Source organism: Sinocyclocheilus anshuiensis, unplaced genomic scaffold, assembly GCF_001515605.1.
Source record: "Sinocyclocheilus anshuiensis isolate Anshui unplaced genomic scaffold, SAMN03320099.WGS_v1.1 scaffold1041, whole genome shotgun sequence".
Taxonomy (NCBI): Eukaryota; Metazoa; Chordata; class Actinopteri; order Cypriniformes; family Cyprinidae; genus Sinocyclocheilus; species Sinocyclocheilus anshuiensis.
Genome location: NW_015554134.1, coordinates 664705 through 688594, shown reverse-complemented (window position 1 = coordinate 688594; position 23890 = coordinate 664705). Strand labels below are relative to the sequence as shown.

General features: G+C 43.7%; 2 protein-coding genes across 2 annotated transcripts in view; both read left to right on the top strand.

The window, feature by feature from the left end:
- Positions 1-1540: 1540 nt before the first annotated feature.
- On the top strand, positions 1541-9651 carry LOC107670353 (protein NLRC3-like). The gene is made up of 6 exons (XM_016462926.1): positions 1541-1649; positions 5874-6067; positions 6169-6285; positions 6387-6503; positions 8828-9601; positions 9636-9651. Exons 2-6 carry the CDS (start codon positions 5916-5918, stop codon positions 9649-9651), a joined length of 1176 nt encoding a protein of 391 aa, XP_016318412.1. The 5' UTR covers positions 1541-1649; positions 5874-5915.
- Positions 9652-9674: 23 nt separating this feature from the next.
- Positions 9675-23890, top strand: part of LOC107670352 (NACHT, LRR and PYD domains-containing protein 12-like) — a 24452-nt gene continuing 10236 nt past the window's right edge. Inside the window, exons 1-5 of the mRNA XM_016462925.1 lie at positions 9675-10289; positions 19237-19410; positions 22460-22633; positions 22738-22911; positions 23036-23209. Coding sequence (XP_016318411.1) covers positions 9742-10289; positions 19237-19410; positions 22460-22633; positions 22738-22911; positions 23036-23209 — 1244 coding nt within the window. The 5' untranslated portion in view covers positions 9675-9741. The remainder of the gene's footprint in view (positions 10290-19236; positions 19411-22459; positions 22634-22737; positions 22912-23035; positions 23210-23890) is intronic.

The window sequence follows — 23890 nt, the reverse complement described above, 5'->3', positions numbered from 1 at the left end:
ATATGAACTAGCTGTTTTAAATATTTTTGTATTTAACATGTTAGTTTATCAGTATGTTTGAAAGTATATTATTTAGATTCGTGGTGCTTCCACAGGCTCCCTCTCTCTCTCACGCGCGGGCGGTTTAAAACACCAAATAGTTATGAAATGGCCTATGACAAGTACAGGGAGTCTCTCTCTTGCTCCCACCCACCCATGCATGACAATATCGTCTATCGGCGATCTCATGGATTGGCGATATGACGATTTGAATAATGACCATATCGCCCAACACTAAGACCTTCCTCAGTTAAGCAGGAGAGAGCGAGATTTCAGAGTGTCTTCAAGTAGACTGTACTAGATTATGTAGATTATGTTATATAGGCTAAGTGTAAAATGAAAGAAGGAAAAATGTGAGGTGAGGTGAAGTTTTGACTGACTAGTGTCTTTTTACAGTCCTTACATGTCCTGTGTGGCTGGGTTTAAATGTTATTAGTACAGGTGATGAGCGCTAGCAAACATCAGTAAAAGGAATTTAAACACTTCTGTCACTGAATGAATATATTGGTGTTTTACTTCTTTAAAATATATATTTTTTAATATATTTTGTGAATATATCATGATGTGGGCTTATTTGGAACACATGCGGTCTTGAATGGTGCTGAAGTACCAATTAAGCCCATGCCATACTTTATTCATAAAATCTTAATTTTATATTCTAAAGTGTACATCAACTAATTAATACATTTTCAAATGAGAGATAAATCTGACATTTTAACTGTTGATTTTTCTCATAAACCATGTCAATATCTATGAAAAACACAAACTTATATTTTGGTGGGCTTAATGGGTGCACTTACTCTACATGTAGGTTATGTATATTTAGGTTTATCTCATATTTAGTTATGGTTTATGATTATTAATCTTAATTCTAGCAAATGCAATTTAAAAATGTTCAGAACTTTAAAATATCCCTGTTTATCTAGATTTATATGACCTTGTTACCCACCCTTATGTAAAAAAAAAAAACATGGTGTTATTAATACAGTACAACTGTATAAACCATTTTTTTGGCAGATTGATCGTAGTTTGAATGGGTAATGTATAAAAGTTTGTTAACGTTACATGTAAAACAATAGGACATTTGTAAAACACTGCAGTAGAACTATGGTAACCTACCTTTACAACGCTGCCACACACACTCACACACTCAGAGCAGGGATTTGCTCATGGTGGGGCTCAGGAAAAAAACTGCACTAGGCATATCAGCAACGCCCCCAGAGCCTATTACAAGCAAAACATTGTGGGGACCGGGCATTTGGTCCCCACTATGTTTTTGGTCCCCACTATGTGAGTGTGCTAACATGTTGAGGACCCCACCATGTAATAAACACACACACACACACACACACACACACACACACACATGTCTGAAGGTGCAAAAACCTCCATTTGAACACCGTCGAGCCCTGTCTGACGTCAGCATGCTGGCCCCGCCCTTAAGGATGATTGACAGCGGAGCTAGGAAAACGAACGTGAAACTTTGAGAACGGAAGGAAAATAGCACAAGGGGGGGAAAAAACACCAAATTTAAAATAATTCATCCCAACATCACACACTCAACACAACAGTTCAGAGCAGGAAGTAGAAAGATCTACAAATTTTCTGAGGTGAGTGTTTCATCTTTCTCTCGTTGTTTTCATGTATGTGCCTCATTGGTTACTTTGTGCTTCTGAGACTTTAATGATGCGCTGAAGTCATTTTGATGATTTTATTTAAAGCTCTTTATGCCGTGATCAAACTGTAAGTGAATGACAGAAAGCTGCCCAGATAGCAAAGCACACTCGGGCCAGTTCCGGCTGGACTCTCACGGGCCGATGCCCGATTCCGGGTCAATCAATCGGGTCAGATGCGCAGCCGTCACTTCCGGACTCTGCCGCATTCAAGCCGGATGTGCACAGCGCGCCAGACACGACCCAGTTTCATTTCTACATCTAGGCTACTGTACGGCTCATTAATCTTTCATTTAAAATTCATACCCAGTCAAAGCGTTTATTTCATTTCATTTCAACTATATAGATTATTAGACATAAATATTTAACAAATCTATAAACATCTCATTACTACGAATGAAATTTTAAAGTCCATTTTTAAAGAACTCAATTGATCAAGCTGACATGAAGAAAATGTATTTACAAAACAATTACAGCAAAAACAAACTAACAGCAGCTTATAGTAAGTGTAAGTAAAATATTCACCACATTTTGCAAAAATTAACTCACATTTACTAGGACTGTAAACTTTGACACATTACATTAAAAAACATTAGAAAGCTAAAAAGTGTTTTGAACAACACATTGGTAAATGACGATGTTTTTGAATTAAACACATTTTTTACTTGGCAAAATCATATAAATCACTGTCTAACAATTACTATGGATCATTTTTGAGTGAATCAGTGATTACTGTTCCTTGGTTGCCGCTCATTTCCCAAATCTCTCGTCATCTCTGAGTCGTTGTGTTTCATCTTCATCTGGTGAGATCTGAGAGAGCTTTGATTTCTGCTCCTGCAAAGATCAAATAAGATACAAGTATCTGTTACTAAAGGTCTAACCGAATGCACCAAACGGAATGAAATTAAATATATATATTTTATTAATGCACATGTTGTTACACTAATTACAGCACTAATTACAATGATAACACTATCACATTAAGTGTCTGTGCCCAGCATGGTTAATATTTAAAGTGTGTGGCATGCTAATTAAAGCGATAGTTCACCCAAAAATGAAAATCATTTACTCCCCTCATGTTTTCCACACGTGACAGATGTGCAGCATTCTTCAAAGTGACTTCTTTCGAGTTCCTCAGAAAACAGCTACAGTCAGAGGTTTGGTGAGACGTGAGGGGGAAATGATGACAGAACTCTGTGTGAGCTTCACTTTAAACGCCTCAGTAGAAACACAGCTTTCTCACTGGCTCTAACTGCTGCTAGTTCAGTCAGAAGTGTAGCAAAGACGACTGTCCACTGTCTTGGACTCGAAACGCTGCTCATGTTCACTGGTGTCTGAGGATGAACGTCTGCCATTTCTTCAGCGATGACACTTCTCTTGATTACTGCAACACAGAGGAATATTAAAAGTGATCTGTGGCACATTAATAAGAAAAATAATCCTGTGCGAAGTGAAGAAGCAACTAAAGCAGCGACAGAAGTGATGAACTGTGAGGCCGTGTTTGTGTTGTAATCCGATACATTTGGTTCGGCAGTGATGAGCATATGTAAATGTAAAGTCTGCTCACATTTAGAAACTGTAAAAGCATGGATAGACATGATCTCAGACATACTGATGCATATTAGTTTGGTTGCAGTTCATTCTCATCATAAAAAACACTGAACCTGGCTGATGTTACTAGCTTATGTATTTAGTTATTTGAAAACAATGATCTTCTAATACATAAAAGTACAAACAAATCCTCTTCTCTGTATTTTTGGCTGCAACGATGAATTCGACAACACTGACTCGTCAACTCCACAGTGGCCGTGCACATTTCATACGGATTATACAATCTGAAAATATTAGCTTTCCATTTGAATTGGTTATCAACTATTATTATTAGCCCTAATTAATCATATCGGCCTGTGTGGTCCAACCTAGCTATCGGTATCGGTAAAATCCACTGTCGGTCAACCTCTAGTCCAGATCAGAGTCCACTTGGGTGTCGGGACGGACCCAGACCAGATCCGTATCCAGTAATGAAGCAGCTCATCCTGTAAATGCAGAGTTTCCTGTAATCTGAAGCAGAAACATTTTATTCAATGTAAATCTTTTCAAAGAGCATGTTTAAAGAAAGGCTCCTCTCGGGTCGGGATGCTGAAAGGCCTCCTTCTCTGATCTGCTGCCAGGTTGAAGCGCTGTATTAAGCATGCTTAATGATGTCATCATCAGTGGACGCATGTGAGACGCAACTCTTTTGCTGCGTCCCAATGTGCCTACTTATACTACGCCCTTATAGTATGTACTCTTTTGGTGAAGAAAAGGAACACACTTTTGAGTGCGTAGTAGAAGAGTAGGCAAGCTTTGGGACAAACTATCATGCCATACAATTGCGTTTTTAACGGGCTCTCTGTCGCACCCTGTCACTGTAAACTGGCCTGTCAATCATCTTGTCACAGTTAACATCCTCCACATTTCATGTAATTTAACTTCCTACCATATCTGAGAGAAAAGAAGTATCACGTTGATCTGCCAGCCGAGGGTCTTTATGCAGAGAACTCTGCTCATATTTTTTGCATAATGATGCATTTAAAAGTTAATGGCCAAACGGATGTTTATAAAAGTTCACATTGCTGTTGCAGATGAAATATAACACAGATAAGAATAATTAAATATTTTTTACCTGGTTAAATGTTGATTATTAGTAACTCAAACCCCTTTCTCTAAACCTCTCTACTTGACTATCGGTCGCGCATATCTGCCATGTTTGTAGTTTTTTCACGTTTTTTTATTCGTGTTTGTAGTTCTGAACCAAATCCTTCGCCAAAGCGCAATGGATTGTGGGTAATATTACCCATCAGAGTATGCACGGATCCACACTTCAAAAATATACCTGAAATAGTAGACCATCCGGGGACTTCTGGCTTTCAACATACAATGCTTTGGGACACACTTATTCTAATCTCACATACTATTTAGGAAGGATAGTTTGAACATTGGGACGCAGGGTTTCTCTCAGCGCCTGTGATCACACAAGCACTTTTAAATACTGTTAGATCAGGGGCCGTATTCACAACACATTTTATCTTAGCACTAAGAGTTCTCCTAAATAGCCGTAAAAGTTCTTAGCTGAGTTTCCTCTTAAAAGCTCTTCACAAAGCTGCTGAAACCAACTTTTACCAAGGAATTTGGAGAAATCTTAAGCCAAGAGAAAGGGCGGGGTTGAGCTTGTTGCTATGAATGATGTCATCAAGCTTACTCACTCTGCCCACTGTGATTGGCTGAGAGGGGATGAGTCTCTGTCAGTCATTTAGTCTCAGAAATATTGTAGGAGTATCATGTTCCAATATTCAAATAAAGATTTTAAAATAAAAATGTTGCCATATTTAAAAAAGTTTTTAAAATGTAGGTTAAGTGTCACTAATTAAACAAGTATATGTTTGGCCAATTGTCATGCTCTTACATGCCAGCATCTCGTGAACAATTAGTGGATATGCATATACACAGCCTTTTAAATAACAGACTAGAATAATCATGGCTGATAGCAAGACATGCAAACGCAAAAGAAAACCAAACTGGATGCAAGAGCAGCTGTTACCTCTTGCCCAGCTTGTACATGAAAATATTAAATTAAAGGCAAATCATTGTGAAATGTTTCTAAAATGTTTATGTTGTGATATGAATTGATGGCAACAGCCATTTCAGGACTGTTTATGATTTGGTCTCAGTGATTTACAGTAGGAGTCCTCTTGAATACACCTCACTTTTCACAGATTTAGGAGCTGATTTTAGTTTTAAAACGCTTTGTGAAATACTCTTAGAGCCCATTTATTCTAAGAGTTTCTCCTAAATCCAGGAGCCCCTCACTGCAGAACACAAGATCCAGGGGGCGTGGTTGGATCCACATCTAGGGGGTGGAGATGGGTGGGTTTAGGGATCAGGGGGTGGAGACGGGTAGGTTTAGGTATATGTAAGGTGGGAGGAGTTGGATCTGGATCCAACCTCGCCCCCTGGATCTTGTGTTCTGCAGTGAGGACCATCTCCCTAAATCGGCAAGTTAGGAGCTACTTTTAGCCTTAAGATGTTTTGTGAATACGGCCCCAGAACTTGAAGGCAAATGTTTTATTTTTCAGTTTGTCTAAAGATGAGAGTTGTATGTCATTGTATGTCCAAATGCAGAACTGAACATATTTAAGGAGACAGAAGATCACTGGCTCTAAAATGAATCTCTATGAGGAGAGAGAGAAGGATGATGTTCACTATCAGAACAAGAGAGCAGCACCTCCAGAGCCCAGCTGTGTATCTATGAGGAGTGATCAATCCATGCCACATCCCCTACATTTCAGTGCTGGATCAGTGACCTTTAACCCCAGGTGAGATGATAACCAGTGCTGGAGACAAGAGACAGGATTATAAGAATTATATACATCAGTGAGAAAGAGAAATAATGTGAATTACTGATGTGTTTCTCTAGTGACACTGAGAACAAGAGAGCAGCATCTCCAGAGCCCAGCTGTGTGTCTATGAGGAGTGAGAGATCCATGCCACATCCCCTACATTTCAGTGCTGGATCAGTGACCTTTAACCCCAGGTGAGATGATAACCAGTGCTGGAGACAAGAGACAGGATTATAAGAATCATAAACATCAGTGAGAAAGAGAAATAATGTGAATTACTGATGTGTTTCTCTAGTGACACTGAGAACAAGAGAGCAGCACCTCCAGAGCCCAGCTGTGTGTCTATGAGGAGTGAGAGATCCATGCTAGATCCCCATAACTTCAGTGATGGATCAGTGACCTTTAAGCGCAGGTGAGATGACAATTCTTCTGGCATTTGTCCCCGCCCTGTCCCTTGAACAGCGTCCCAACTTGGCAAACCCCAGCACTTCACCTCCAACGAAGAATGCTCCACAAAGACCCTCCTGATCCGGTTCCACTTTCAGCTCATAACAAGGGAAATTAAGCCTGTCGACGTCCTCCTGCAGAGGACACCTCTATCGAACCCGCTTCTCCCATCCCTGGTTGTCACCCCAGCCATTTAATTCCTCAGCAATAGCAGAATTTCCGCACTGCCCCAGAGCTCATACTGCCTCAGCTGAGTGCTGTGAGCCTTCCACCCAGCACAGGATTTCCTTCAAGCAACTGGACATCTTGGACCCCCTCCTCACTTTCATAAGGTCCGTCACTGTTTTTCCACCATTTTCACATCAACTCTGTTATTTCTTACTGCCACAGCAGTGATTTTCCCTGTCAAATCACTTAATACTTCTTTGCCGCAGCAGTGATTTCTCCCACTGTTCTCACAGCTGATATCATACTAAATTCTATTTTTCACCCCTGCAGCAATGATTTCCCCCACCACTCTTGCAGCAGATATCATACTAAACTCTATTTCTCACTGCCACAGCATTGATTTCTCCCACAGCAGATGTCATACTAAAATACTACAATTTTTGTTCTTACATCACTGCCGCAGCAGTGATTTCTCACTCCTCTCCTACAGGAGCCCTCTCATTTGTTAGCCCCTCACCCGCCTTATATTTCCCCATCGCCGCAACAGTGAGATGTATTCTGCCCATTCTTTGGGGGAGAGGGATTGAGTCCATTAAAGATTTCTCTACTTTTATCACCAAACTACTCACAGTTGATTGCCCAGCTTGCTGTCCTTTGTAAACACTTTTTGGGGAGTTGAACTCGGAGCTCAAGCCGAGCCTCGGGTTCGAGCCTCCGTTGAGGACAGCAAGCCAAGTTTGCTTACCATTTACCTTCAGGACTGGATGGGCAGGCGAACTCGTGAAACATCAGTGATGAAACGGTGAACTCTGACCCTGTGTGAGTGCAAACATGCAGCAGATTGAACTGCTGCAGTAAAATGAGGGTTAGACATTATTTAACATCAGAGTCAGTAACACAGAATGAACCATATTTGACATCAATGTCTCCTATAACAAAGTTATAACCCTAACAAAGTCACAGAACAAAGTCACAGAAGACAGCACAATGTTCCCTCTACTTCTCTCTGACTCCTCCAGCTCACTGGGTCTGGATGCAATGGCCCATATGTGGCCCAGACTGCATCTTTACGCATTTCCCCCGATCGCTCTGCTCCCGGGAGTCCTGGCCAAGGTCCGTCAACAAGGGTCTCGCCTCTTACTGATAGCGCCGCGTTGGCCGACCAGAGTGTGGTTCTCAGATCTAATATCCCTCCTTAACGGCTCGCCATGGGCGATTCCAGTCAGGGGAAATCTTCTATCTCAGGCGAAGGGGACAGTATATCATCCCCAGCCCGAGCTCTGGAACCTTCATGTCTGGCCCCTGAGGGGGACCAACTAAGAGATGCTGGGCTTCCAGCCAATGTAGTACAAACTATTGTAAGTGCTAGGGCTCCTTCCACTAGAAGAAGTTATGCCCTCAAATGCAGCAAGTCCCTTTGCAGCAAGTGTGTGATGCGGCAGGCTGGTCCTCTTCGCACACATTTGTCAGATTCTACAGTTTGGATGTCCATGATACTCTGGGCTCGCATGTCCTTGAGTCAACATCCTAGAGTCGTGTCTGAGACCTCTTCAATGTTTGTGCGCACGCACTACACAACCTTGGGGGGTCCAGACACTACCAGTGTGGTGACGTTGGTATTCTCGTTCCCATTAGCATTATTGAAACGCAGAAACGAGAGTAGCTTTTGATAGGGAACATCTCGGGTTACTTGACTGTAACCCTGTTCCCTGAAAAAGCGGGAACGAGATGCTGCGCCTCAATGCCGCACTATAGGTGTGCCTGGATGTCCTTTCAGACAAAGGTATAACCTGAAGGTGTGTCCGTTTCACATCTATTTATAACCCCGCAGGTGCATGTAATCAAATGACGTCACCTTCCGAGTTTATTTAAGCCAATTCTTGGCCTGTTTGACACACGTGCTTCACAACCGGTCGAACAAAGAATGTTCTCATTAGCATTATTGAAACACAGCATCTCATTCTCGCTTTTTCAGGGAACAGGGTTATTGTCAAGTAACCAGAGACATTTATTCTGTTTCAGCTGGTTCAGAAAATGAGACACGTGGCTTTACTAAAAGATCTTTCAGCTCAAACTCATTCATTGATTGTGTTGTTGTTCTTGTTTCTGCTGTGTGGATAGAGATGATAAGACTGGAGACCTGCAGCAGGATTCCCACCAACCAGATGATCAACTACAGAGAGTCAAAGACCAGCACAAAACCTGCATGAAGAAGAAGTATGAGAGATTGTTTGAGGGACTGAAATTCCAGGAGAATGAAAGCCTCCTGAACAGGATCTACACACAGGATTTCATGTTTGTGCTTCCTTTTCGAGAGCTGAACTTGATCCGAGATCATCAGTACAGTCTTCACAGACTTCTGCTGGACTTTCATCCTGAACTTCAAAATCTGGACTCACTGATTTATGAGGAGTGTAAAGTTGTGTTCATCTTTGATGGTCTGGATGAAAGCAGAATCACACTGATGTTTTCAGACACTCAGAACGTTTGTGATGTGACTGAGACTTCATCAGTGGCTGTGTTGATGTCAAAGCTCATGAAAGGAGAGCTGCTTCCCTCTGCTCTCATCTGGATCACCTCCAGACCAGCAGCAACCCATCAGATCCCCTCCGAATACATCAACCGTCTGACAGAAATTGATGGATTCAATGATCCTCAGAAGGAGGAATATTTCAGGAAGAGGATCAGTGACCAGCATCAAGCCAGCAGAATCATCTCACACATCAGAAGAGCAAGAAGCCTCCACATCATGTGCCACATCCCCGTCTTCTGCTGGATCTCATCCACTGTGCTTCAGAAGCTCCTGGAAGAAGATCTGAGTGCAGAAATCCCTCAAACTCTGACTGAAATGTACATCCACTTCCTGCTAATTCAGATCAACATAAGGAATCAGAAGTATGATGAGAGAGATCCAGAAAAACTCCTGCAGTCCAACAGAGAAGTGATTGTTGATTCATCAGCGGAAAGTCTACAGCTTCATTCATCTGAGCGTTCAGGAGTTTCTCGCTGCTTTCCATGTGTTTTACCTCTATTTAATGAAGAACATGGAGCCAGTGAAGTTGTTTCTGGATGATAAACTTGAGAGGTACAGATCTGAGGAAAACTCTCTGTATGAGCTGCTAAAATCAGCAGTTGATAAAACTTTAAAGAGTGAGAATGGACGTCTGGATCTATTCCTGCGGTTCCTGCTGGGTGTCCCACTGGAGTCCAATCAGAGACTCTTACAGGATCTACTGACACGTACAGAGAACAGCTCAAATAGCATCAAGACAATAACACTGTACATTAAAGACAAGATCAAGACAGATGACTATAACATGAAACTATCAGATGACAGCTCCATCAATCTGTTCCTCTGTCTGCTGGAAGTGAAAGATCAGACTCTGTCCAGAGAGATTCAGGAGTTTGTGAAATCAGACAAACACTCAGGAAAGAAACTCTCTCCTGCTCACTGCTCAACAATCACCTACATGCTTCAGATGTTAGAGGAGCCGCTGGATGAGCTTGATCTCATTAAATTCAACACATCAGATGAGGGAAGAAAAAGACTGATACCAGCTGTGATCAACTGCAGAAAAGCTCTGTAAGTATTCATTCATTCATTCATTCATGTAATTACAGAAGAATCAAATTAGTCTGTAGCTGTGACTCAAACTAATCTATAAAATCATAACCCTGGTTTTATTATTTATATAAAAGTAATTTATTTCTCATATGAGCACTGAAGCAGAATATAAGCAGTTGAAAGCAGACAGTAAAAGCACAGCTGTGTGGGAAACATGTTTACAATCGTCTCACATTAATAATTCTTAATTTAATACTCCAAACAAAGTATTACTTAATATTAAAATACTTTTTTTTCAAAGAAATATGAAAACTAGATAAAAAAAGAGGAAACAGTGCTGCAATAAAAACAAAAGAGATCCTGTTATTCACAAAGTTTTGAGCCATAGAGTTAACTGAACAAAAATGTGATTTCTCCAAGAATCACTCAAACAGATGTGATAACTGAAAATTTGATATGGACAAAGCTTTTTAAAAATCTGTCTAAAAATAAAGTTGCGTAGCCCAAAGAGAGTTTGCGTTTCCATTCATGAGACACATGTAGAGTGAAAACAGTCGCATGATCTACTAAACTCACACAAGCACACAACAAATCCAGAAACACACAGTAATAGAGAAATGCATGCGAGGTCTGCACAAAACAGTATTACACTAACTAAACCTCAGTTGTGTAACCTTTACACACATAAGTTTCAAATGTTTCAAATGCTACAGTTTTCTTTAACCGGAGGACAAATTTACACACGGTAATTTGGCCAGAATCACACAGGTAATGATCTGCAAGCAGAGATTGTGCTGAAAGAATGTGTTTGTGGCACACATCATTCATGCTGTTACGACCCTGATCTAGAGTCAGGGAAGAAACAAAGAAAGAGATCTGGACCCACTGCTACCATTTGTGTGTCTTTATTTTAGATAGATGTGTTTTTTTCATCACCACTCAAATTTAAAGGGCCCTTTCTACAAGATATAATATAAGTCTCAGGTGTCCCCAGAATGTGTCTGTGAAGTTTCAGCTCAAAATACCCCACAGATAATTTATTATATCATTTTGAAAATGCCTATTTTGAGTGGAGGCAGAAACGTGCTGTTTTGGTGCTTGTATCTTTAAATGCAAATGAGCTGCTGCTCCCCGCCCCCTTTTCCAGTATAGGGTGGAGCCTTTACAGCTCGTACCTCAGATACTCTGTTTAAAAACATCTGTTTGGTTTTGATTATCATGTCTATCGCGCTGAAATTATGCGTTTTAAAGCCATATCAGTTTAAACCATAGACTGTAAAAAAGATGGATGACGCGTCGTCTCCACTTTCTTCCACTATAGAAAAGTGAAGCCAAAACATTCTCAGTATGGCCGCTGTCATCTTGCGAAAATGGCGTCATTTGGAGCCAGAATCTGCGCAGTAGTGATCGTGAGGTGGAACCGCGGTATCAAAGTCCCGCTCAAACTCTTGCAGACCCAATCGCAAGAATACAATCATGACACTACACCCCGTTTTTATAGCATCAAATAACTAATTGAAAGCAAACTTATTAGAAAAAAAAAACACTTGAACATACATAAGCATGCTAAGAACTACCTAAAATGACCTATACTGGGTCCAGCCACCTGGGGGTGATCAAAACGTTTTGGCTTCACTTTTCAGCACTTGTGCGGTAGTTTTCTGAGCGCACACATCCAAAGCACGCACACAGAAAGCGGCTGCCACACGGCATGTGAGTACTAAACTAAGTTTCTCGTCAGAGTGACCAATCCACTTTGAGTGTAACTAAACAAACCAATGGACATTGGCATGCAGATTTTGCATTTGGCTGCCACACCCCGCAGCGTGGGTATAAGAGGCAGCAGGTGCACTGCATTAATTCATCCTTTCGCTTTGGAGCCGAGCGGTGGTGCTTCACTACTGCTCTTCTTTCCCTTGAGTGATTGCAGGAACGAGTGCGGGTGTTACGGCACATCAGCGGTGGTCACGGTCTCACAGAAGAAAAAAAAATCGTCTTTGTGCAGACAGCCACACCAGGAGTGTGCAGTGACCAGCTCCCCTGCGTGCTTCAGCACTAAAAGAGCAATCTCTAAAAGAGCAACACGGGTGATTGCGTCTTTTTAAAGATGTCTTTTCACATGTGTGTTTCTGGATGTGGTCGTTTCCTGGCGCCTCAGGATGGTCACGATCGCTGCCTCACATGTCTGGGTGTTAAGCACGCTGAGGAAGCGTTCGTGGATGGTGCATGTTCTTCTTGTGGGGACATGACCATCTCGGAGTTTCATAAAAGACTTATTACTCAGATGTGGCCATCCTCGTACAGGTCTCTCAGGGCTTTGGCTTGATGGACCTGCAGTAACGCCATGGCGTGGAGGGCAGAAGGCGCCTCCCCACAAGCTCTGTAAGCACTGCCAGTTAGGCCTGATGAATACTTACAGGCCCGTGAGGGGAGTCACGGTGCTGCATCGGAGGGTGAACTCTCTCCGGGGATGATGGCCCGGTTGTGTTGCCCCCTTCAGGTGTGGTAGCGTTGTCTGAGCCAGACCCAGAGATGACGGCTAGATGACGGGAAGTCTTGGCCTAATGGTTAGAGAGTCGGACTCGTAACCCAAAGGTTGCGGGTTCGAGTCTCGTACCGGCAGGGATTGTAGGTGGGGGGAGTGAATGTACAGCGCTCTCTTCCACCTTCAATACCACGACTGAGGTGCCCTTGAGCAAGGCACCGAACCCCCAACTGCTCCCCAAGCGCCGCAGCATAAATGGCTGCCCACTGCTCCGGGTGTGTGTTCACGGTGTGTGTGTGTTCACTGCTGTGTGTGTGCACTTTGGATGGGTTAAATGCAGAGCACTAATTCCAAGTATGGGTCACCATACTTGGCCACATGTCATGTCACTATGCTTTCCCAGGCTGTCAAGAATGTCGGGCTCGTATGGAATCCTCCACCGCGTCCCGATCCTTCGAGGCTGGATGAATGGTTTCTCGGTGGGGGTCGCTGCACCCCCCTCGGAGGTGCATGAGGAGCTCACAAGATCGTGGAAGGCACCTTTTACTGAACGAAACAAATCTTGTAGCTCCTCCGTCCTCACCACCCTCGATGGTGGGGACACTTCGGGGTACACGGGCATTCCGTCGGTGGAGCAGTTCTCGGCAGCACAGAAGCAGACTGAGGCGATTAAGCACATCATGCGCCGGAGGAAACCTACTGCTTCCACTCGCCATGGCCACAGCAGCCTTCCACCAGGCAGCGTCGTGGAGCCGGTTGCAGGCAGGATGCCCAGCCCATCCAGGCCACCGCCAAAGCTGGCGGCAAGTGCACGTGCAAGAGGCCCTGAGATGGGCGACCCGGAGATGGAGGAGACTGCTTATCACATGACAGCACCACTCCCTCCCCCGGAGGAGGGCCGGATGGAGCATCTTTTGTTTCATTTAGTTTTTGTTCCGCCGCAGGCACAGCAGCCAGCGGTACCAAAGACTTCTATAGAAGAGCAGTTTCCTCTGTCTCTGGGTCTCAAGAGGAGGAAAGTGGTGAACCGTGCATCACAGGATCACTTCTTTCCTCCTCTCTCGCCAGCGGGCAGCAGTGGGTTGCCCAAGAGCACCACTCCTGCCCATTTGTGGAACCAGGCAAGGCCTGTACACAACAATGCCGCACAACGAGGAATCAGGCGAGTGTTACACTTCGCACCCAGACCCCGCCCCCTGCCATCACAGGTCCAGGGGCATCCGGTTCACTTCAGTCAAGGCTGTCGATGCCCCTGTCTTGCATGCGGAAATCGCAGTCCTGCTGGCAAAGGACGCGATAGAGCCGGTCCCTCCAGCCAATATGAGGTCGGGGTTTTAGAGCCCTTACTTCATTTTGCCCAAGAAAAGTGGTGGGTTACGACCGATCTTGGATCTGCGAGTTTTGAACCGTGCGCTTCACAAGATGCCATTCAAGATGTTGACGCAGAAACACATTTTCGAGTGCATCCATCCCCAAGATTGGTTTGCAGCAATCGACCTGAAGGACGCGTCCCTTGAGAGAACAGGGGGGTGCGCATCCTCAACTATCTCGACGACTGGCTCATACTCAAACAAGTCTCGCTATTCAACTAGCTACAAAAAACCTGCCAGGAAGTTTCTAGTAACCCTGAAGACCTTGATTAGCTGGTTCAGGTGTGTTTAATTAGGGTTGGAGCTAATCTCTGCAGGACAGTGGCCCTCCAGGAACTGAATTAAACACCCCTGCCCTAGAGGATTGGAGTGTGGACCTAGACCAGCGCTATATAAATGTCTTATATGCTGCTGACTGCTCATTTACCTCCTTGAACTTCTCGACCAACTTTTCAACGGATGTACAAAAAACCTCAGAAGGCAGAACTGGTGCATCAAGGAGAAAGATTTCTTTTTCTCCAATGTTGGCCAAGTTCAGCCTTGACCACCATCGCTGCCATTGAGCAACCAATCATGGCAGCGGATTTTTTTGTGGCGCAGAGAGCCAAATCTAAAGTGTGGTGCAGCTCAGCTACCGCTTCAGGGGAAAGCCCCTGCTCCTGGTCCAGGTCCTTCGGCAGATTTGCTTGGTAAGCCTGCAACACAGCCATTGTCAGCCTGTCCTGCTGCCACATACATTTAAACATTTAAGGGCTGTCCCTGTTTCCCCTTGTCTTCACGAAGGTTGCGGAGGGGGATCTTGTTCCCCTCAGGCATCCTCAACTATCTCGATGATTGGCTTATACTAGCACAGTCTTGGGATCAGTTGTGCGCACACAGGGACCTGGTGCTCAGACACCTCAGCCAGTTGGGTCTTCGGGTCAACTGGGAAAAGAGCAAACTCGTGCCAACACAGAGGATCTCTTTTTTTGGCATGGAGTTGGACTCGGTCAGCCAGACAGCATGCCTCACCCAGGAACATGCTCAGTCAGTGCTGAACTGCCTCAAGATTTTATCAGGCAGGACGGTGGTCCCACTGAAATTCTTTCAGAGGCTCCTGGGCATATGGCTGCAGCTGCGGTGGTAGTTCCGCTCGGTCTGCTCCATATGAGACTGCTTCAGCACTGGCTCCATGGCCGAGTCCCGAGTTGGGCATGGCTACGCGGTACTCACCGGGGTTCAGATTACACTGGCCTGCCACAGAACCTTCAGCCCATGGTCAGATCCTTTGTTCCTTCGTGCAGGAGTGCCCCTGGAACAGGTATAAAGGCATGCTGTGGTGTTCACGGATGCCTCGGCCACCGGCTGGGGAGCCACGTACAATGGGCACGCAGTGTCAGGGGTATGGACGGGGCCCCAACTGCGTTGGCATATCAATTGTCTCGAGTTGCTGGCAGTGCGCCTTGCCCTGAGCCACCTCAGGGAGCCTTTGGGGCAGGGACGTGCTGGTCCATACAGACAATACTGCGACCATTGCGTATATCAACCGGCAAGGCGGTTTACGCTCCAGTAGCATGTCGCAACTCGCCCGCCACCTCCTCCTCTGGAGTCAGAAGCATCTGAGGTCTTTCGCACCATCCACATCCCAGGAGTATTCAATCGGGCAGCCGACGAGCTGTCACAAGCAGCACTTCCAGGGGAGTGGAGACTCCATCCCCAGGCGGTCCAGCTGATCTGGAGTCGGTTCGGAGTTGCTCAGGTAGACCTGTTTGCATCTCCAGAAACCACCCATTGCCATTGGTTCTACTCCCTTACCAAGGCAACGCTCAGCACGAATGCACTGGCACACAGCTGGCCCCGGGGTCTGCGCAAATATGCATTCCCCCCAGTGAGCCTGCTCGCACAGACACTGTGCAAGGTCAGGGAGGACGAGGAGCAGGTCTTTTTAGGGGCTCCATATTGGCCCAGCAGGACCTGGTTCCCGGAACTCATGCTCCTCGCGACAGCCCCTCCCTGGCCGATTCCTCTGAGGAAGGATCTGCTTCTCAGAGACGGGGTACCCTCTGGCACCCGCGTCCGGACCTGTGGAAACTCCATGTGCGGTCCCTGGACGGGACGAAGAGGTTCTAGGTGACCTACCCCAGGAGGTAGCTCTCACTATCGCTTCAGCACGAGCTCCGTCCACAAGACGGGCCTATATGCTGAAGTGAAACCTGTTCGTCGAATGGTGTTCCTCTCAATAGGAGGACCCCCGGAGATATTCAATCAGAGGCGTGATTTCCTTCTTGCAGCTTGGGTTGGAGCGAGGGCTGTCCCCCTCCACCCTTAAGGTTTACGTTGCTGCTATTTCCGCCCACCACGACCCCATAGAGGGGAGGTCGGTCGGGGAAGCACGATCTGGTCCTCAGGTTCCTTGGGGGGGCCAGGAGGTTAAATCCTCCTAGGCCTTCCTCCCTACCCTCTTGGGATTTGGAATTGGTGCTAAGAGCCCTACAAACTGCCCTCTTCGAGCCTTTGGAGTCAGTCGAGTTGAAGTTTCTTTCTATGAAAACCCTACTCCTGATTGCATTGGCCTCGATCAAGAGGGTGGGGGACCAGCAGGCATTTTTGTTCGACGAATCGTGCCTTGAGTTTGGGCCGGCTGATTCCAGTGCAACACTGAGACCCTGGCCTGGCTATGTGCCCAAGGTTCTTACCACTCCCTTCAGGGACCAGGTAGTGAACCTGCAAGCGCTGCCCCTGGAGGAGGCAGACCCAGCCCTAGCTTTGCTCTGTCCTGTACGCACACTGCGACAGTACATGGATAGAACTCAGAGCAGCTCTTTGTCTGTTATGGTGGACAGCAGAAGGGGAAGGCTGTCTCCAAGCAGAGGATGGCCCACTGGATAGTGAATGCCATCTCCTTGGCCTATGAAGCACAAGGTGTGCCCTGCCCGCTCAGGCTGCATGCTCACCCACTAGGGGTGTCGCATCCTCCTGGGCGCTGGCTCGTGGTGCCTCGCTAGCAGATATTTGTAGAGCTGCGGGCTGGGCGACTTCTAACACGTTCGCGAGGTTCTATAGCCTACGTGTCGAGACGGTTTCCTCCTGTGTTCTCACCTCAAATGGGTAGTGGCACTGAGAGGCCCGGTTCAGAGTCTGCTTGCGGCGTCCTTAACACCTGATTCTCCAGAGAGTTCCCTAACCGGGAAAACCCTGTCGAGTCCTCCAGCACTCCGGTGGCCAGACGTGGCGGAGCATCCGGCGCCAGGCCTTTCAGCCAATGAATTCCTGAAATCTGGTGCGAGGCTAGTGCCCATATGATTGACCCTGTTAGGATCCCATATGTGTATGCCCACAGTACAGTTACTAGGGCCGTGTTCCCCTGGCAGACCACGTTCTGCTGTCTCTAAATGATGCAGCCTGAGCCATCTCAGAGACTTCCATGTGCAGTAGGGCCCTACGGGGTTACTCCACGTGAGTAAATGTCACTTAACCCCCTCTGGGAGGAGGTGACTCCGCAGCATGCCCCTTCCAAATGGATAGGGCATGCTTTCCCATTGTTTTCCAAGTCCTACTGTTGGGTTGCGAGGAACAGCAGTGGTCAATCTTCTCTGTGTAGAGCCCGGTCCTATCATCTGCCTTATAGGAAGGGTCAACGGGCCTACACAGGGCACTGGAGGGGGCAACACCTGTGGTGCGTTGGTAGGGATCCCAATTCGTCGGTCATCACCGACATGACGTGGAGAGCGACCGACTGAAAGGGAACGTCTCGGTTACGTATGTAACCCTCGTTCCCTGAAGGAGGGAACGGAGACGTCATGTCCAGTCGCCACAGTTGCTGTGCCACCGCTAACAAATAAGAATTGCTCCAGAAACTTGTATGCAAGTTTTAGAGTGTGGGATTTCTTCTTTTTTGATCATATGCACCTATATATGATTGTCAGGTGTGTGTGACCTTTATACTAGTTTTCCAAAGCAAGCAAATAGAAACAGTGTTTGAGTAACACATTACAAGTAATGAGTTACATAATCAGATTACTAATTACTATTAAAGTATTATTATTAAAGTAAAGTAACACATTACTTTTAAATTTACAACTGAATATCTGTAACTTTTACTATTAAAGTATTATTATTAAAGTAAAGTAACACATTACTTTTAAATTTACAACTGAATAACTGTAACAAATAAGTTCCTTTGTTTTCCCTTTTATTGACTGATGTGTCACCTGTCCCATGTTGAGAGAAATTGATATACATAAATATACCAAAAATATAACTTGTTTTTTTGTTATTAAAAAACAAATAGCCTAAGCTAGCCAAGCCCAGGTCACAAAAAGTAATGCAAAAGTTCCATAAAAAGTAACTAAGTAATACAATTAGTTACTTTTATGGAGAAACGCAAAAATGTAATGCATTACTTTAAAAAGCAGCTTTTTGATCGAATGATATCATGCAAAGTTTAATCGATGATTATAGGTGGGTTGTGTCATGAACACACTTAAATTTTATGCTACAGTCTGATACAGCATGAGATCCAGCAGTGTTGTGACAATCAGATAATCTGAAGGATGATTGTAATCTGACAATAATCTGATGATATTGCTGTGCACGAAAAGTCACTGCATTACTGAAGTACTGCATTAAACATGCACAAACATCAACAATCAGCTTGTGAAACTCAACAACGGTGACCATCAACAAAAATTATCACGCTGCAGGTCATGATGGGCGCTTCCATAGTACAAAACTCATCCATGGCTCCCAGCATGCATTGCAGTTCTTTTGTGATGTTCAAAGTTGATGTTTATCTGAATGTTTTATTGTTTCCATTGTTGAGGTTTGTGTGAACGTTAATGTCAAAGTGTGCCTTGATGACCAGTGAAGAATCCTTGCACAAAAAATGTCATTGCTTTGAGAGACAATCTATGTTCATCCTGTTTCAGTGTAAATGCATAACAGATACATTTCCGTTAGACATAAAGCACTTCATGAATGAATGTTGCCAACAAACATAGGATATTAGGATATTTTGCATAGGATATTAGATATGTGATCAATAAAAGTAATATTTTATTGTTATGCACAGAATACAGAAAACATGACTTTATCCATCCATCTCCTCATTGCATGTTATTCTTTGTTACAGAATTGCAGGATGTTGGCCTTTTATTCAGCACTGTGAAACTGTGTGTTCAGCTTTACAATCATCAAACTCCAATCTGAGAGAGCTGGACCTGAGTGTAAACGACCTGACGGATTCAGGAGTGAAGTTGCTCTCTGATGCACTGAAGAGTCTAAACTGTCAGCTGGAGATACTGAGGTTTGACTTTAACATTCTCTCATTTACTGTTTCATAACTATACCCTTTGTATATTGTAATGTGAATGTATCAGTAGCATTTGTTTGCTTTAGGGTTTCTTTTAAGACTATGCAGTGTGGATTATATAAGCACTCAGTAGTGTTATGCTGGGTACACACTAGGCTTGCCGATAAACGGTGCTGACGGTGATACCGTTGTTAAGCCGCAACACCGGTTATGTCACATGCCCACCGACCCCATGAAAATCTTATAAGATTTTAAAAATCTTTTAGTGTGTACCCAGCATTAATTTTATCAGCCCATTAGAACAACCCAGGCGGTGCCTTCATGAAAACTGAGGACAAACAGTTGGGTCCCAGTTAGGTAGCCTAGGTGTGACTTCATTGGGCCCCATATGCATGTATCTCATGACAAATGGGGGCAAAAACAAAAGTGTTGCGTTTATAATTTTGTTCAGTGTAGTTTCATTTATCCATGTTTAAATCTTTATCTCTCTATCATTATGTATAGTCATTATCTTGCTCTTTAATGAAAGCACGGTCAAATCATATGCATAACTACTGTACTAATGCTAATAAAAAAAAATAATTACATAACCAGAGTGAGTAATTGTAAAAGGTGAAATAAGTTGTATGCATGTCATGTTTTTAACCATCATCACTCAAATCACAGGCGGACACGGAGAACTACGTTTCATTACGTTACGTTTTATTTCTATAACACAACAAGAAGAGAGATATATCTTCTGGCCACAGTGGGCATTTATACATGTGTCTAAAAGGGCAAACAGAAATAAGAGATTCAACCACATTTTAGTCAAAAATATGTTGTCAGCCATGCTATGCACATGGTGGGTAAATTACATTTAAACTCCACAAAGTTGGTCACATTCGATTATAGCATATTGTTAAACACATCTCTTAACTTTAATTTTGGCATTATTTGTGAAATTAACAAGTATTAAGTTACAAAAAAAGCTATAATTCCACCACCAAGGAACAATAAATGAGCCGTGCTTCTGTGTTCTGAATCACCACTAAATCACAACATTCTGACGAAGGAATTAAGAAAACAGTGAGCGTTTCGACACTTAGAACTTAACTAAACACAGGTGGGATTAATTAGAAACCTAGGAAACTAACAAGGGGATTAATAAGACTAAACTGAAAGGAAACACAAGAAACAGAAGCAAACACATAAATAAGAAAAATAGTTTGAATAATTATTATAAATGATTACATAATTAAATAGAATAATAAAATAATTAAATGACAAGTGATTATAAATGGATGGAAAAAAAGACGAATAAATGAATATAAAGTATAAAAGTAAAACAACACATTTATGGTGCTCTCTTGAAATAACACACACAGGTTGCTACAAATAATCATTACATCCTTTACTCATTACAAACCAGTTTGACTTATCTTTCATACAGCTACAAAAGTTCTTATTAAAAATTAACAAAGGTTAGCTGTAGTTAATGTTGATGTTTCATTGAAAATAAGTTTCATTTGAAGTGTTTAGTGAATAAAGTATTGTAGTTTCATGCCTGACTTTTGACCTTTTAGCTTGTATAATCATTCCAGATGAAATTGCTTCATTAAAGGCAAAACACCATAAACCTAAGTCTGAACACTGGCTAACTCTGACAGAAGGGTGAAGAGAAAATGGAAAACAACTTGAGGTATCATATGAGATACCAAGGGACTCTTCATCTTATTATGAGAAAGTAGTAAGATGGCAAAGTCAAACATTTCCACTGACCTCATTAAGAGGAGCTGCAAAAACCCAAGAACTCTCTTTAGCACTAAAAACACTGTTGTGAAACCCTCTGTAAATAACATCATGGTTACGTCATCTCATACTGTATGTTTAAAATGTTTCTTAATTTCTTTGTGGAATATTAGTCCTGTAGTTTTGATCCAATTTGAAATGATTTCCCTTTCCACACTACAAGATATTGTTAGTAAGCTGAAGCCCAGTGTCTCATCTCTTGATGTAACCCCAATGACACAATGAAACACCAGTGACACAACCAACACCAAAGATTGTGATCCATAAATATTTAGCACTGGAATGGACAAGAAAATGTGTATATGGGATAAAACCATGGGCGTCAGAAGCAACAAAAATGTGGGTGGGTCCAACATAGTGTAAGTGTAACTGTAATTCAATGCTGCAACAAAGACTATATGATGCCTTTAAAAGCAACAGGCGAACAAATGATGAGCATTCTCTTAAATAGCAGCTTGTTTAGTGACAGTATGTGAGCACACAGCCAGACCCACCTGAGCAGCAGATATGCTACGATGCTTTATTTATCTTTCTGTGTATCGGGAGTGCAGCAGGCGCGAGCAGTGAAAACACGGAATGGAGTTTAATTTATATGGACTCTGAAAGAACCAAGTGGAATGGATTTAAGGAAGCAGCAGCGTGGAAGTCAAGGCTGTAGCTAAAACGCAGAATGGAGTTTAATTTATTAGGGTATTCCTCAAGTGGAATGGATTTAACTGACGTCGCTCTGAAAAGTGAACAAGCATATGAGCTGAATTAGAGATGGTAAAAATGAGTGGGTTCAATAAAAAAAGTGGGTGGGTCTTGTCCCACCCATATACAATGGTTCCGACGCCCATGGATAAAACTAAAATGATCATTGAAACTATGGAAAAGATCTTTAGCTAGTTTAAATTTGCAGGAAGTGCTTTTGTAAGCTCATATCTGTTGCTACTATATAGCTGGAGAGGAAAATTTTTGGAACACTCCTCAGCTATTAACAAAGAATAAAAGGATTTGATGCCTTTCCTGTCATGTAATTGTCCAGCTGCCCAATGATAAACTCCATGAACCCCTGATCAAACTGATCTCAGCACTTGTTCAGTAGGCTACTAGAGGCTCTGGAATTAGACACATTATCCGTTCTTCGCCACACCAATTAACATAATCTCTCGGGCTTCACTAGAAAACCTCCTGCCTCTGTGCTTCAGATTATAAACCCTACCTGATAAGAACATCAGTGTCACTATTTGTCTTTTTTCTCTCTACACAGGCTACATAGGTGTAATCTCACTGCTCAGTCTTGTGATAGTCTGTCATCAGCTCTACAATCTTCAAACTCTGTCCTGAGAGAGCTGGACTTTATTAACGATGACCTTCATGATTCAGGAGTGAAGTTGCTTTCTCTTGGATTGAAGAGTCCAAACTGTAAACTGAAGATACTGAGGTTTGTTTTTGTTTATTTATTTATTTATTTTGCATCAACTTATTCACTAAAAATCGTATTGTTAAGGTTTTTTTCTGTATGCAATGGCTGTTTTTCTTGTTTAGATTTTCCTTATGTAATCTCACTGCTCAGTCCTGTGAGAGTTTGTCATCAGTTTTACAATCCCCAAACTCTGTCCTGAGAGAGCTGGATCTGAGTAACAATGACCTGCAGGATTCAGGAGTGAAGCTGCTCTCTGATGGACTGAAAAGTCCAAACTGTCAGCTGGAGATACTGGGGTTTGTTTTCAAACACTTTTATTATTTATTTTTGTTTATTAATTTATTTTGCATTAACTTATTCACTAAAAATCATATTGTAAAGATTTTTTATGTATGCAATGGCTCTGTTTTTCTTGTTTAGATTTTCCTTATGTAATCTCACTGCTCAGTCCTGTGATAGTTTGTCATCAGTTTTACAATCCCCAAACTCTGTCCTGAGAGAGCTGGATCTGAGTAACAATGACCTGCAGGATTCAGGAGTGAAGCTGCTCTCTGATGGACTGAAAAGTCCAAACTGTAAGCTAGAGATACTGAGGTAAATGTTTTTTCATAAAATAATAAAAAAAAGTCTCTAGGTTACGTATGTAACCATGGTTCCCCGAGGGAACAAGACGCTGCGTCGAGAATCGCTTTGGGAACGAGAATACCCACTGCGCCATACTACCAACTCCCTGCCTGTGTGTATCTCATGAGCACATCACGAAGAGAGAACTTGGGAACCTGGGTTAGATACCAGGTCTAGGTTATAAAAGCGGACAAAAGTGTGCAGAGAGGACCAGCCCGCCGCAGCACAAATGTCCTGCAAGGCCACACCCAAGTTGAAAGCTTTGGAGGCAGCCATACTCCTGGTCGAGTGCGCTCTGACCCCCATAGGATACGGGAGGCCAGAGGACTCGTAGGCTAGTGAGATGGCCTCGACCACCCACCTACACATAGTCTGCTTGGTCGCCGGAGATCCTTTCTTTGGCGAATAACCATACTCGGGCCGGCCAGAACAGGGCTACTAGCAACAGACGGACCCCATCCCGGCGTATTCTCTCCAGAACTCCCGGGAGCAGAACAATCGGGGGAAAAGCGTACACCATGGCATCCAGCCTGGATGCGTGAGGGAGAACCAGAGCGCACAGTGTGTCGTTTCCTGCGACGCAAATAGATCCACTTCCTCCTGGCCAAATTTCCTCCAGAGGAGCTCCACCACCTCGGGGTGTAGTCTCCA

Bases quoted from the DNA above. Each gene is read 5' to 3' on its own strand.
- LOC107670353 (XM_016462926.1), top strand. From the start codon at position 5,916: ATGAATCTCTATGAGGAGAGAGAGAAGGATGATGTTCACTATCAGAAC. The intron at 6,068-6,168 runs GTGAGATGATAA...GTGTTTCTCTAG, and splicing joins TCAGTGACCTTTAACCCCAG to TGACACTGAGAACAAGAGAG. The intron at 6,504-8,827 runs GTGAGATGACAA...CTGTGTGGATAG, and splicing joins TCAGTGACCTTTAAGCGCAG to AGATGATAAGACTGGAGACC.